Genomic DNA, 14,350 nt, shown 5'->3' on the forward strand with positions numbered 1-14,350 from the left:
TATTGGTGCGGTTTTGGGTGCTTTAATGGTGCATTGATGCAGAGCAGACTGTCCTCCCCCCAGAAAGAACAATTACAGGTCCTGGGTTAGTTTTGTAAATAAAATTAGCGTCAGTGTAAACAATGCTCCCCACCGTCAGTGTATAGTTTGAAGGACCATTCCGCAATTCGGTTAACTGTGGGCGTAAGTCTGTTAGGCAGGGTGCAATGGAGCAGCGGGACACATTTATTTATGTTTTAAAAGCAGTCGCACTCAGGGTCAGGTTAAAAGTAGAGGGAACTACACCTACATGCCACACTAAGGTAAAAGTAATAGGCCCGGGACGTGCCTAAGGGGAGGAGGGTGCAGTGTTGTGAATATGAGAATGTTTTTTTTTTGTGGTGGTGGTAAAATGTTGTAAAAGGTTGTTGTAAAAGGTTGTTGTAAATATCACCCCTCCTCCCTCCGTTGTGGTTGTATAAAGGTCAAAGGGCGTTCCCGTAGTTAGTCCATAAAAAACATACATGCAGGACACGATATATCTTTTCTTTTGATAGTTATCTCTTATTCTGTGTTTTAGGATAAGGCTGTGTCTCCCATTAATTAAAAGTACTCCATTGCACCAGTGAAAGAGAATAGACCCCCTTTCCTTCCCATCCCCAAAACTCTCCCTTTCCATCCCCTCCTCCCCTCCAATAACCGCCATTGACCACGAGGCTCGAGTCAGGGAAGAAAGGCGTGTCTCCACCTCGTCAGAGGAGGGGGAGGGGCGCGCCCGCCCGTCGTCGTCCGGGGCGGAGCCCGAGGGTCGTGCGACCAGCCAGGGCCGAGGTGAGCGCCCCGATGGGCGTGTCCAAAGCGCCGGGGGCGTGATTGCTGGGGGCGCTATAAAAAGGAAGAAGAAGAAAGAGAGATACACTCTGGGTTGGAAAAAGAAGGGTTGTGAAGAGAGGAGGAGTTGGTTGCAAGGAGTTGGTCACAGTCGGTTGCCAGAGAGAGGAGTCGGTGGTGAGAAGTGAGAGAAGCAAGAAAGAGTTGAGGGTTGAGGGACCAGACCAGTGAGACAAGTCCTGGGAACGCAGCGGACGGAGGCCGCCGCAGCAGCGACACCCGGCAACCGCCAAAGGGGGGCCTGAACGGCGGTTTGGAGCAGGGCCAACAAAAAGGAACGGCGGCTGCCAAACGCACGATTGAGCTGCAAGACCCCCCCTTGGACCTTTCCTCTCCCGCCAGCCATCCACCTTCTGCCATCCCTGGCATTCCCCGCGTGAGTCAGCGTTCTGTTTGTTCTGTCCTGGGATATAAGTTAAGTCTGTAGGTAAGCTAAATTTGCACTGTGTCACCTGCGTCTTGTGCTTGTAAATAAACGTGACATCTGTCTTTTTGCTTGTGTGTAAATAGTAGGAATAAATGTAGTAGTATTTCAAACCTTTTTTTGTCTCCGTTTTCCTCTTGCATTGCGTCGCTTTTGTCTTTTCCCTCATTGAGCAGCTAGGGTGCGATACAACCAACGTTCGGGTGGAATCGGGTGAGTTTTGTTAGGTCGCGGTTTTAAACCACCGCTCGGTCTATAACATCCTAACCGCGATCCATAACAATATATATAATTATATATATATATATATATACGTATATATATAATTATATATATATATATATATATATATATAATATATATATATATATATATATATATATATATATATATATATATATATATATATATATCTGTGCAGTGTCTGTCTTGTGTTGTGTTGTCTTGTCTCGTCACTGAACTACTTTCTCAAACTTTTGTGAAATCGTACCAAACTTCTGGTATGCACATATCTCTCCCGTCGGTATGTCCGAAGGATATTTCTTTTTGAAAAAATTTCCTATTTCTTTTATTTTTTTTGTGAAATTTTTCGGGAATTTTTTTTTTCAACTTCAATTGTTTATAAAAGGTAATATCACGTATATTACAAATACATTTGTGCAAAATAATTGTTTGAATTATGATTGGTGTAAACCATGACAAAACAGCAACTTGGGTACAGTCATTTATCTATATATCTACACATCTGGGCAGTGTCTGTGTTGTGACTTAACGACTCCCTCAAACTTTTGTTTCCGTGGTTGTGGTGTTTTTAATAACGTTGTGGTGGTTTTGAAAAACGTTGTGGTGAGGTATTTTGAAGTATGTGGTGGTGAGGTGTTTTTAAATGACATGGTGGTGAGGTGTTTTTAAATGACATGGTGGTGAGGTGTTTTTAAATGACATGGTGGTGAGGTGTTTTGAATTACGTGGTGGTGACGCATTTATAATTACGTGGTGGTGAGGTGTTTTTAATTATGTGGCTGTGAGGTGTTTTCAATTTCGTGGAGGTGGTGTTTTTAATTTCGTGGTGGTGAGGTGTTTTGAATTATTTGGTGGTGAGGTGTTTTGAATGACGTAGTGGTGAGGTGTTTTTATTACGTGTTTTATGGCTGTGAGGTGTTTTAAATTACTTGGTGGTGAGGTCTAATCGTCCCAAACTTCCAGTCTGCACGTACCCCTCCCCTATGTACAGTGAAAAAGTAAGTACACCCCGTGCAAAGTTTTGACTTTTTCAACATACAGCTATTTGATCTTCATTTCAACAATATTGATAGATAAAGGTAATATAATATAACAAATATCATGAAACATTTACATTTTGTAGTCCATTGTATAATTTAAATAAACATAAATGCAAATTTCGCATGTGGGAAAAGTACGTACACCCTTGGCTCTAATAGGTGGTATTGCCCCCTTTGGCAGAAACAACCTCAAGTAGGCATTTCTTATAACTGTCTACCAGTCTCTGACATCGACTGGGAGAAATTTTTTCCCACTCCTCCAGCAGAATTCTTTCAGCTGTGCGATGTTTGAGGGGTTTCTTGCATGCACAGCTCGTTTCAAATCCCCCCACAACATATCGATGGGATTTAGATCCGGGCGTTGACTTCGCCATTCCAGAACCCTCCATTTCTTTCTTTTCAGCCATTCCTTGGTGGATTTACTGGTATGTTTAGGGTCATTGTCATGTTGCAAGGTCCACCTTCGGTTGAGCTTCAACTTTCTGACAGATGGCCTCAAATTAATCCTCAAGCACCTTCTGCTACAATGAAGAATTCCCTCCTCCCTCCTCACCCCTCCCCTCCAAAACTCCCCCCTCACCCCTCCCTTTCAATTCTCCCCCTCACCCCTCCACTCCTAAACTCCCCCCTTGCCCTTCCCCTCTAAATCTTTCCACTTGCCCCTCCCCTTCTAATCTCCCCTTTCACCCCTCCACTTCAAAACTCCCTCCCACCCCTCCCCTTCAAAACTCCCCCCCCCCCACTCCTCCCGTTCCAATCTCCCTCCCACCCCTCCCCTTCAAAACTCCCCCCTCCCCTTCAAAACTCCCTCCCACCCCTCCCCTTCAAACCACCCCTCCCCTTCAAACCACCCCTCCCCTTCTAATCTCCCCCCCTACTATTTTTCTCCAATTCTCCCCCTACCCCCTCCACAAAGCTGCCGCCTCTCCACTCCCTCTCTCTTCCATCACATACCTCCACCTCCTCCAACCTTCGACTTTGCTCTGCCCCCCCCCCCCCCTCAAACAACACCTCACTGTGCCTCATCCCATCACCATCAAACCATTTGTCCACCTCATCCTTCCCTTTCTCCTAACCCTTCTGCAATCTCTGACACACTATCAACAGCTCTCCCAACCTCCCCCTCTCACCCCTCATCTTACCCTACCCCTCCCTCCCCTGTCCTGTACCCGATTCTCCCCCTCCCTCTTTCTTAACGGTATGGACCTCAAAGAACCGGGGCCTTCATGCAAACCTGATTGATCTCTCCATACAGATTGCTTTTGACAAATCAGACGTAATTTGCTTAACATAAACTTTCCTCCTTCAAGATGTCTCTGATTCCTTAAAATCTCTTCCTGGTTTTTTTTCTTTTTTTTTTCTTTTTTGTATACTGAATTGAGGCTCGTGAAAGAGCTAACATTTACTTCACAAACAAATCAACCAGACAAACAAAATACCCAAAAAGAGGGAGCGGAAGACAAGATGGGGAGAGAAGGGGAAGCACACAAAAACAACATCCGAGAGCAGGGAGATGTGTGGAAGGGAGAGGGCCCGGTATGATAGACCTGAGCCTCGTCCTGGTGGTGGGGTTGCTGTCTTTATCAAAAACTCTCTTCCTCACTCTCCTTGCACTGACCTCTCTCCACCCCACCCCAGGTGTACCTCTGGCTACGGCTTCCTCTCCGCTTCCACCTTTTGTTCATATGTGTTCTGTACCGTCCTCCAAACAGTGATGACTCCATTTACATCTCCCTGTCAGACAACACGGACCAACTTCTATCCACTCATCCCAACTCTCTCTTCCTCATATGTGGCGACTTCAACTGTCATCATGCCAGCTGGATGGGCATGGGTACCTCTCTCACCAGCCATGGCACCTCAGCAAAGGACTTCTGCGACTCATTGGGACTGACACAATCTGTCAATTTCCCGACCCGAATCTCAGTCAATGGAGAATCTTCTCTTCGAGACTTGGTTAGGACTAACTTCCCTGCAAATGTCTGCTGCTCTTCTTCTGCTCCAATCGGTTCTTCTGATCATTTCCTTGTTAAAGTGGTCATCTCTCTGGCCATTCTCAGAGAGCCTCCTCAGCGCCGACAAGTCTGGCATTTCACTCAGGCCGACTGGCACGGTCTTCAAGCAGCCAACAATCATCTGGACTGGTCACCCATCTCCCCTGCCTCTGACATAAACTCTTCCTGGGAATTCTTCCAAAGCAAACTGCTCTCTCTAATGCACAGATTTATCCCATCTTGTCTTCTGTTGTCATACCCTTTCTCTCGTCCATGGTACACTGAAGCTTGTGGTCAGGCAGTTGCCATGAAGCAACTTGTCTTCACTTAATGGAAGGCTAATCCAACTGAAGGCAATCTCAGTTCCTTTCACAAAGCTCGGAACAAGTGTGTGTCCACCCTCGTTAGAGCCAGCAAACAATATCTCTCTGCTCTCAAAATTGAACTCTCAAACCTGTCTCCCTCCACCAAATCCTCGTGGCATCTGGCCAAATCTGTTTCTGGTGTTTGTTCCCCCTCCATCACCTCCCTTACCTCAAACGGCTACACACTGACTCCGCACATGAAAAAGCTGAATGCCTCAACTCTATGTTTGCTTTGCCTCAAAATCTTGTGTCCCAAACCCGTCTCTCTCTGTACCCACCATACCCAGTCGTACCCAGCTGCTCCTGGACTCTGATGTCCTTCTATCCTGACAAGGTGGAGAAGTCTCAGTCAATTCTCTACTCTGATTCTGCAACTGGACCAGACGGCATCAGCCCACGGGTCCTAAAATCCTGCTCTGCCGCTCTATCTCACCCTCTCTCTGTTCTCTTCGCCCTCTCTTTTGCTCAAGGTCATCTGCCATCTGCTTGGAAATCAGCCAACATTACCACTTTACACAAAAAGGTGCAAAAACAGATCCTTGCAACTACAGAACAATCAACCTGCTCCCAATAATCAGCAAGGTAATGGAATCGATCATTGCTTCTGACATCAAATCCTTCCTCTTCTCCAATGGATTGATCTCTGATCATCAATTTGGTTTCAGACCAGGTCACTCTACTCTGGACATTTTGCTTCTGCTGTCTCAAGAATGGAGGGAGGTCCTTAATGCCAAACAGGAAATCTAAGCTCTCAGACATATCACGTGCCTTCGATGCGGTTTGGCACCCCGCTCTGCTCACCAAACTCTCCTCCTACGGTATCCATGAAAATCTCCACGCATGGCTTGCGGACTTCTGGTCATAGTCAACGTGTGGCCCTGAATGGAATTCTCTCATCTCCCCTTCCTGTTCAGGCTGGAGTTCCCCAAGGCATTGTTCTGGGCCCTGTGCTTTTTCTGGTCTTCATCAATGATCTCTCCGACTCTCTGGAAAATCCTCTCTGTCTCTTTGCTGATGACTCGACTCTCTGCCGCTCCATTCCGCATCCCTCAGATCGGCAGTCTGCAGCCTCCTCACTCTCTGCAGACCTGGACAAAATCACAGACTGGTCAAATAAGTGGAACATGTCTTTCAATCCTGGCAAATCTCACACTCTTACTATGGCTCTTCGAAAAGACCGACTGGACAACCCTCCCATCTATTTTCTGAACAATCCTCTCGAAGAAGTTCTGTCACTCAAGCTTTTGGGTCTCACTATCTCCCATGATCTTTCTTGGGAAAACCACATTTTCAATATGGCCTCCAAAGCCAGTCGCCGACTGGGCATCCTCCGTCGTACGAAGTCCTTCCTTGGCACTCCTGAGCTCCTCACCACATACAAGGCCTTCATCCGCAGCTCAATGGAATACTGCTTCTCCGCTTTGGGCTGGTGCTCCTGCCTCACGCCGAGCTCGGCTTCACGCTTTCAGAATTTGCCTGATATTTCTTTGAAACCAAAGCTTTCAGAATCATTGGAATCTCCTGCGATGAAGCTAACTCCGAGGGTCTTTCACTCAATCACCGCAGGCAGGTTGGTGGTCTTTCTGTCTTCTCCCGACTCCTATCCGGCCTTGCTCCCCTAGCTCTCTCTGTGCTCTGTCCCCCTAACATTCCTACAGGTCGCACAAGATCCGCCAGCAACCCTGTTATGGTGAAACTGCCAAAATCAAGACTCTCTGCTCACCTTCACTCCTTCATTCCTCTTTTCTCCTGCCTCTGGAACAAACTCCCTCACTCTCTTCAATCCCACTCCTCCCTATACGTGTTTAAAACAGCTGTTCACCACCATTTCTTGTCTTCGCCCATCCAAAACCTTGATCTTTTCTAACCCCACTAATTCACCCCAGATCCACTTTTTTGAAATACCAACTTCTTTCCTGGAAGTCCTTGCAATGCCCATGTGTTTTATACCTCTCCCACCCATGCCTCCCCCATTCCAACGCCTCCTCCACCGAAGCGCTCTCCCTCCCACAGATCTCCTCATGTCCCTGCTCTCAAATGTTGTGTTTGTGTGCTTCCCCTTCTCTCCCCATCTTGTCTACCGCTCCCCTTATTATATAATTTGTGTGTCTGTTTGATTTTTGTGTGTGATTAATGTTCGCTCTTTCACGAGCCTCGATCTTGTATACAATAAAAAACAAGCATTCTGAGTATTGCACTGCAATACATGTCCCCTACCGGCAGTCTGTCGTCCGGAAAACTGTTGGGGAAATTACACGTATTGCACTGTGTGAATTATATAATTACCAACTCACGGTCTGAGGTAACTCGGCTAAAAATTATCCGATTTGCACCAAATAAAGTTCATGAATGGTTGCACAGACCCCTACTTCTCACTAAAAGGGGCAAAATAATATAAATCTGAGTTAAAATAAGCCCGACAAGGTCGCTCCGTGGAGCAGCCTGCACGTATTGCACTGTGTGAATTATATAATTACCAACTCATGGTCTGAGGTAACTCGGCTACAAATTATAGAATTTGCACGAAATAAAGTTTATGAATGGTTGCACAGACCCCGACTTCTCACTAAAAGTGGAAACAGAATGTAAATTGGAGTTAAAACAAGGAATATTAACAGCTTTGACTTACCGCACTCCAAATTATAGTCCGGAAAACTGTTGGGGAAATTACCAAAGTTCAAAGTGCCATAACTTTGTCAAAAATGATCAAAACGTCGTGAAGTTCGAACTTTATCTGTAACTTATCATGAGGAAACCATGTACCAAGTTTGAAATCATTAGCATTAAGGGTTAAGGAAAAAACGTCCGGAAAGCTGTTCTTTGCGTGACGGACTGACGGACTGACGGACTGACTGACTGACGGACTGATGGACGGACAGACGGGGGGACGGCGTGCAAAGCTATAGTCCCCTCCGGTGTACACCGGTAGGGGACTAATAAAAAATAAAAAGACAAAGAAGGCTCAATGGAATGGCGAAGAAGAGGCCAGCTCAACTGGGATGGAGAATGAATCGTAATAAATGTCCAAGATCAAGGACACGACACCAAGGGATTTAAAAATATGGCGGGACTGAGCCAGACGGACAAGTGTAGATTCTGCAAGACAGAAACAGAAAGTACTAGTCACCTGCTCTCGGGATGCAAAAAACTATTTTATCAGAACCACTTTACACACAACGGCACAACAAAGTATGCAAAGTGATTCATTGGCATATCTGCAAAAAATTTAACATCCCAGAACCACAAAAGTCATGGAAACACAAACGAAGGCAATGATTGAAAATGAGGACGTCATGCTCATGTTTGACCTGATGATTCCATCGAGCGTGAACATAGAAAACAAAGCATTGCGTCCGGACATTGTACTCAGAAACAAAAAGGAAAACACAGAATTGATGATTGAGATATCAGTACCCAGCGATTTTGGCCGAAACAACATAGAAATCAAGAAAATGACCAAATACCAGGAGCTCAAAAATGATGTCAAGAGATCTTGAAAGCTGAAGAGCATCAAAATTGTACCAGTGATTAATTGGGGCAATAGGAATGATGAAGAAGAACCTCAATGAGATTTTGAAAACCATCCCCGGGAATATTACCACAAATGAACTACAACTGGAGGCAATTTGGGGTTCGGTGATGATCCTGAAAAGAGAACTTGGTACTTCTCTTGAACTTGATTTCATGTATTTCTCTCTGTCGCTTTGTGTTTAAAACTAGAATGACACTTCGACATCACGACATCGACCAACATGCCGCCATCCACATTACATCATTATATATACTCAAACATGTACCAAGTTTGATTTAAAACCAATAAAGCTCTTCTCAAGTATCACATTTTTACCTGACATGACCTCTGACCTCACCAAAATCACCTCACTCCTCACTTTTGATGCCAAAATATAATCAGTTCATCTTTGCATACTATATATTTATACCAAGTTTGGTCAAAATCCCATCACCGGTTCACAAGTTAGAAGAGTAACAGCATTTTTACCTCAAGGGACCTCTGACCTTTGACCCAGTGACCCCATAATCTAATCAGTTCATGTTGACATTATACATACATGCATGTAACAAGTTTGATTTAAATCCCTCACCTGTTCTCAAGTTATCACATTTTTACCTGAAATGACCTCTTACCTTTGACCTATTGATGCCATAATCTAATCCGTTCATCTTTGCATCACATATACTTATACCAAGTTTGTTCAAAATCCCATGACTTGTTCACAAGTTGGCGTGGCAACATAAATTTTACATGACATAACCTCTGACCTTTGATCTCTTGACCCCAAAATGTAATCAGTTCATCTTTTCATCATTATACATACCTGTACCAAGTTTGACTTCGATACTTTCAGCTGTTCTTAAGTTATTGCAGTAACAAAGTAATAGTAACTTAACATGACCTCTGATCTTTGACCTCTTGACTCCAAAATCGAATAATTTTATCTTTGCATCATAATATATAATTATACCAAGTTTGGTGAAAATCCCATGACTGGTTCAGAAGTTAGCGAGGTAACAGAATTTTTACCTGACTTCTGACAATTGACCTTTTGACCCCAAAATCTAACCTGTTGATCTTTACATCATTATACATACCTGTACCAAGTTTGAATTAGATCCCTTAAGCCGTTCTCAAATTATAAACCTATTACAGACTTGGACCATTGGCCTTTGACGTCTTGACCCCAAAATCACACCAGTTAATCTTTGCATGATAATACATATTTGTACCAAATTTGGTCAGAATCCCATCACTGGTTCACAAGTTATCACGGTAACAGTATTTTTTTGCCTAACATGACCTCTGACCTTTGGCCTATGACCTCTTGACCCCAAAATGTAATCACTTCATCTTTACCTCGTTATACATACCTGCACCAACTTTGACTGAGATTCCTTCAGCCGTTCTCAAGTTATCATGGTAATGAAAACCTATCACGGACGGACGGACAGCCGGACGGACAACCTGAAAACATAAGGTCTCCGGCGACTCCGTCGGGAGGGGAATAAAAACAAAAACACAACACTAAAAATGATGCGAATTCCCACTTATAATCCTCAAAAGGAAAAGTTTTTCTTTTATTGAAATTCGTCACTAACAAAAAGTGCATTCAAATGTGTGCGACTTTCAAAATGTGTAATTAAATAAAAAGTAAAAACGAACACAAATGGAAGTCAACATTTCCAAACTAATCTAAACAACAAAAGAAATAAACGCTGCATGTTGGGAATGATAAGTTTGTTCTTCTGTTGATGCAGAAGTTTTAGCATTTGGGTAAAAAAGATGTAAATACCAGACTGAGGTCGAACATCTTCCGGGTCGAGCATCCGGATATCCGGAAGTGAGAAACACTACATCAGATCAGGTGTGACCTTTACACACAATACTCCTGTTTTGTATTATTATTGTTATTATTGTTTATCACACTTAACTTTCCCCACTCTGTCTCTCTTCAAACACCCTCTGCAACTCAGGCCCTGTTGCCATTCCAAAACACCACCGAGCAACTTTACACTGAAACCCACATGGTATTTGATACACTGAAACCCACATGGTATTTAAAAAAAAAAAAAATAACCACCTTTAGAGGCCATTTTTCCCCGCAAAGCGGGGGTTGGCCTTTTTCGGGAACCGTGGTTGTTGTTGTTTTTCGGTCCCCTTTTTGAAGCAATGTTTTACGGCCGGATGCCCTTCCTGACGCCAACCCTTTTTGCCGCCTTTAACGACAAACAGGGAATTACCAGTGAACTGGTACTCAATTAGCCGACCTCGGAAGGATGACAGGCTGAGTCAACCCCCCCGGCGTTAATTCAGCGATCGACGGGGATTCGAACCCAGGATCCTAGGTATCCTAAGCCGGCACCCTAGCCGCTAGCCCAACACCAGGTTCTAATATGGTATTTGATACACTGAAACCCACATGGTATTTGATACACTGAAACCCACATGGTATTTGATACACTGAAACCCACATGGTATTTGATACACTGAAACCCACATGGTATTTGATACACTGAAACCTTGCCGCTCGGACTGATGGCAGCGGAGAGGACCACGTGTGTCAGTCATGTGATCAGAACAGCGTAGTCATGTGATGAGAACGGCGATGTTAAGGGAACACAAAACACAAAGATGTAAGTTGCATAGAATTCTGGGAAGGGGCAGGAGGGCTCGAGCTGGGAGGGAGTAATTATGTGAAGGGTCTCAGGCTGCAATTGCCCGCCTTTGGCGTCTGTATCCAGGATCACCTACGGAAGTGTGTTGAGGAAGAGCATGGAAAACACGAATGAAAAACAAAGACCGAGAGATGTATCTGGAAACCGGAACATCACATGGAAGAGAGCATTCCCCCGCCAGGTGAACAGTTTACGTTTTGTATCCCACTGATAGGCCGTATCTGGATTCGGACCTGAAGCCAAATCTAATGGGATTGTAATTCTCACTTACCCAACTCATTCACCAAGTTTTGTCATAAGTCCTTCACACCTTTTTGAAATATCATGTTGTATATCATTTTTCACCCGACTGTATATTTCAATGGTGAAGAATCAATTAAAGATTTAAAAAACACTTGTATCCGGATGCGGATTCGAATCTTCACTAAAACTGAACGAATTCATCTTTGTCACAAACACAACTTGTCCACCAATTTTAGCCCGAATCCATCCACAACTTTTTGAGACATCCTGTTCACAAACAGGCAAAAAAGACAGGTGAAAACATAAGCTCCATGTACCATCGGTGGTGCAGGTAATAATGGCGTTATTTGGAAAGCTAATGGATATTGAAATATGTTGCTTTCTTTGGACTGTATTAGAATAAGTGGGTAACTGGGATTGCCCAAACAATTCCCATTGGGAGCTCTTACAAAAGCTCATCAACTAATCATATGCGCTAATTGATGGGTTGTCAGATAGTTTGAAGGTATGTACACTTCCCTCTGAGGTGGGTAGCCAGATATTGAATGTCGGCCCAACTACAAACTGTTATAGTATATTATAGAGTATGGTGTCTTCCATCAATATAGGCGACTTATCTCTGGCACTGTGAACAAATGACAAATTGTTGCCGAAACAGTGCAGGTAGAAACTGCTCTGGTTTTCTTGGAAACCCTTTTGCAGCAGGTTACAGGTACTTAATGTCTGGCTTGTTCTCTTAGAGGGTACTTAATGTCTGGCTTGTTCTCTTAGAAGGTACTTAATGTCTGGCTTGTTCTCTTAGAGGGTACTTAATGTCTGGCTTGTTCTCTTAGAGGGTACTTAATGTCTGGCTTGTTCTCTTAGAAGGTACTTAATGTCTGGCTTGTTCGCTTAGAAGGTACTTAATGTCTGGCTTGTTCTCTTAGAGGGTACTTAATGTCTGGTTTGTTCTCTTAGAGGGTACTTAATGTCTGGCTTGTTCTCTTAGAGGGTACTTAATGTCTGGCTTGTTCTCTTAGAAGGTACTTAATGTCTGGCTTGTTCTCTTAGAGGGTACTTAATGTCTGGCTTGTTCTCTTAGAGGGTACTTAATGTCTGGTTTGTTCTCTTAGAGGGTACTTAATGTCTGGTTTGTTCTCTTAGAGGGTACTTAATGTCTGGCTTGTTCTCTTAGAAGGTACTTAATGTCTGGTTTGTTCTCTTAGAGGGTACTTAATGTCTGGCTTGTTCTCTTAGAGGGTACTTAATGTCTGGCTTGTTCCCTTAGCTTAGAGGGTACTTAATGTCTGGTTTGTTCTCTTAGAGGGTACTTAATGTCTGGCTTGTTCTCTTAGAAGGTACTTAATGTCTGGTTTGTTCTCTTAGATGGTACTTAATGTCTGGCTTGTTCTCTTAGAAGGTACTTAATGTCTGGCTTGTTCTCTTAGAAGGTACTTAATGTCTGGTTTGTTCTCTTAGAGGGTACTTAATGTCTGGTTTGTTCTCTTAGAGGGTACTTAATGTCTGGCTTGTTCTCTTAGAAGGTACTTAATGTCTGGTTTGTTCTCTTAGATGGTACTTAATGTCTGGCTTGTTCTCTTAGAAGGTACTTAATGTCTGGCTTGTTCTCTTAGAGGGTACTTAATGTCTGGTTTGTTCTCTTAGAGGGTACTTAATGTCTGGCTTGTTCTCTTAGAGGGTACTTAATGTCTGGCTTGTTCTCTTAGAAGGTACTTAATGTCTGGCTTGTTCGCTTAGAAGGTACTTAATGTCTGGCTTGTTCTCTTAGAGGGTACTTAATGTCTGGTTTGTTCTCTTAGAGGGTACTTAATGTCTGGCTTGTTCTCTTAGAGGGTACTTAATGTCTGGTTTGTTCTCTTAGAGGGTACTTAATGTCTGGTTTGTTCTCTTAGAGGGTACTTAATGTCTGGCTTGTTCTCTTAGAAGGTACTTAATGTCTGGCTTGTTCTCTTAGAGGGTACTTAATGTCTGGCTTGTTCTCTTAGAGGGTACTTAATGTCTGGTTTGTTCTCTTAGAGGGTACTTAATGTCTGGTTTGTTCTCTTAGAGGGTACTTAATGTCTGGCTTGTTCTCTTAGAAGGTACTTAATGTCTGGTTTGTTCTCTTAGAGGGTACTTAATGTCTGGCTTGTTCCCTTAGCTTAGAGGGTACTTAATGTCTGGTTTGTTCTCTTAGAGGGTACTTAATGTCTGGCTTGTTCTCTTAGAAGGTACTTAATGTCTGGTTTGTTCTCTTAGATGGTACTTAATGTCTGGCTTGTTCTCTTAGAAGGTACTTAATGTCTGGCTTGTTCTCTTCGAAGGTACTTAATGTCTGGTTTGTTCTCTTAGAGGGTACTTAATGTCTGGTTTGTTCTCTTAGAGGGTACTTAATGTCTGGCTTGTTCTCTTAGAAGGTACTTAATGTCTGGTTTGTTCTCTTAGATGGTACTTAATGTCTGGCTTGTTCTCTTAGAAGGTACTTAATGTCTGGCTTGTTCTCTTAGAGGGTACTTAATGTCTGGTTTGTTCTCTTAGAGAGTACTTAATGTCTGGTTTGTTCTCTTAGAGAGTACTTAATGTCTGGTTTGTTCTCTTAGAGGGTACTTAATGTCTGGTTTGTTCTCTTAGAGGGTACTTAATGTCTGGCTTGTTCTCTTAGAGAGTACTTAATGTCTGGTTTGTTCTCTTAGAGGGTACTTAATGTCTGGTTTGTTCTCTTAGAGGGTACTTAATGTCTGGCTTGTTCTCTTAGAGAGTACTTCATGTCTGGTTTGTTCTCTTAGAGGGTACTTAATGTCTGGTTTGTTCTCTTAGAGGGTACTTAATGTCTGGCTTGTTCTCTTAGAGGGTACTTAATGCCTGGCTTGTTCTCTTAGAGGGTACTTACTGTCTGGCTTGTTCTCTTAGAGGGTACTTAATGTCTGGCTTGTTTCTCTTAGAAGGTACTTAATGTCTGGCTTGTTCTCTTAGAGGGTACTTAATGTCTGGCTTGTTCTC

At 43.5% G+C, this 14,350-nt stretch overlaps 1 protein-coding gene across 1 annotated transcript in view; it reads right to left on the bottom strand.

The window, feature by feature from the left end:
- Positions 1-10,000: 10,000 nt before the first annotated feature.
- The window catches only part of COL17A1 (collagen type XVII alpha 1 chain), a 261,339-nt gene continuing 256,989 nt past the window's right edge, over positions 10,001-14,350 (bottom strand). The window contains exon 54 of the mRNA XM_068111347.2: positions 10,001-11,200. Coding sequence (XP_067967448.2) covers positions 11,157-11,200 — 44 coding nt within the window. The 3' untranslated portion in view covers positions 10,001-11,156. The remainder of the gene's footprint in view (positions 11,201-14,350) is intronic.

The sequence above is a fragment of the Myxine glutinosa genome, chromosome 3, assembly GCF_964187855.1.
Source record: "Myxine glutinosa chromosome 3, kmMyxGlut1.1, whole genome shotgun sequence".
Lineage (NCBI taxonomy): Eukaryota > Metazoa > Chordata > Myxini > Myxiniformes > Myxinidae > Myxine > Myxine glutinosa.